The sequence below is a fragment of the Coregonus lavaretus genome (assembly GCF_964263955.1).
Source record: "Coregonus lavaretus genome assembly, contig: HAP1_SCAFFOLD_497, whole genome shotgun sequence".
In the NCBI taxonomy this organism is placed as follows: Eukaryota; Metazoa; Chordata; class Actinopteri; order Salmoniformes; family Salmonidae; genus Coregonus; species Coregonus lavaretus.
In genome coordinates this window covers 141499-142500 of record NW_028157881.1, presented here as the reverse complement: position 1 = coordinate 142500, position 1002 = coordinate 141499, and the positions used below count along the sequence as shown (strand labels likewise).

General features: G+C 57.4%; 1 protein-coding gene across 1 annotated transcript; it reads left to right on the top strand.

Moving 5' to 3' along the window:
- Positions 1-129: 129 nt before the first annotated feature.
- LOC311124779 (histone H1-like) lies at positions 130-753 on the top strand (the record flags this gene model as incomplete). Its single annotated transcript, XM_084198878.1, has 1 exon — positions 130-753. The coding sequence occupies one exon, from the start codon at positions 130-132 to the stop codon at positions 751-753; it is 624 nt and encodes a 207-aa protein (XP_084055004.1).
- Between the last annotated feature and the right edge of the window lie 249 nt (positions 754-1002).

The window sequence follows — 1002 nt, the reverse complement described above, 5'->3', positions numbered from 1 at the left end:
TCTCATGTCGCGTTTAAGGCCAGCCCCCTGCTCGGTGTGGAGCTTCAATAGCGCAGAACAGCGTCTACAGCAAACTACTCCTCGCAGACCGTGTGTGTGTGTGTGTACCGGACCAAACGACAGACAGACATGGCAGAAGTCGCACCAGCACCCGCCGCCGCCGCGCCGGCAAAGGCACCCAAGAAGAAGGCAGCAGCCAAGGCCAAGAAAGCGGGACCCAGCGTAGGCGAGCTCATCGTCAAGGCTGTGACCGCTTCCAAGGAGAGGAGCGGCGTGTCCCTGGCCGCACTCAAGAAGACGCTGGCGGCAGGCGGCTACGACGTGGAGAAGAACAACTCCCGCGTCAAGATCGCAGTCAAGAGCCTCGTCACCAAGGGTACCCTGGTCCAGACCAAGGGCACCGGTGCATCCGGCTCCTTCAAGCTCAACAAGAAAGCCGTCGAGGCGAAGAAGCCCGCCAAGAAAGCCGCAGTCCCCAAAGTAAAGAAGGTGGCCGCCAAGAAGCCCGCCGCGGCGAAGAAGCCCAAGAAGGTAGCAGCCAAGAAGGCCGTCGCCGCAAAGAAGTCCCCCAAGAAGGCCAAGAAGCCCGCTACACCCAAAAAGGCCGCCAAGAGCCCCAAGAAGGTGAAGAAGCCCGCCGCAGCGGCCAAGAAGGCAGCCAAGAGCCCCAAGAAGGCTACAAAGGCAGCCAAGCCCAAAGCCGCCAAGCCCAAGGCAGCCAAGGCCAAGAAGGCAGCCCCCAAGAAGAAGTAAACCTATTACAAACAGTGTTCTACTCGATACATGTTGTACCACAAAAGGCTCTTTTAAGAGCCACCCACCTCTTTCCATAGAAAGCGCATTGATTTCCATGTACTACCTGTCGTGGAAAAGAAATTACGCACACTAGGCTACTTTTACGCACACAACATTGTCCCACTCTGGGTGTGTGCGAAGGGAGAGGCATATAATAGAGGGCCAAAATGGCTCAGAAATTCGACCTCACGAGTGCACCCTCACCAG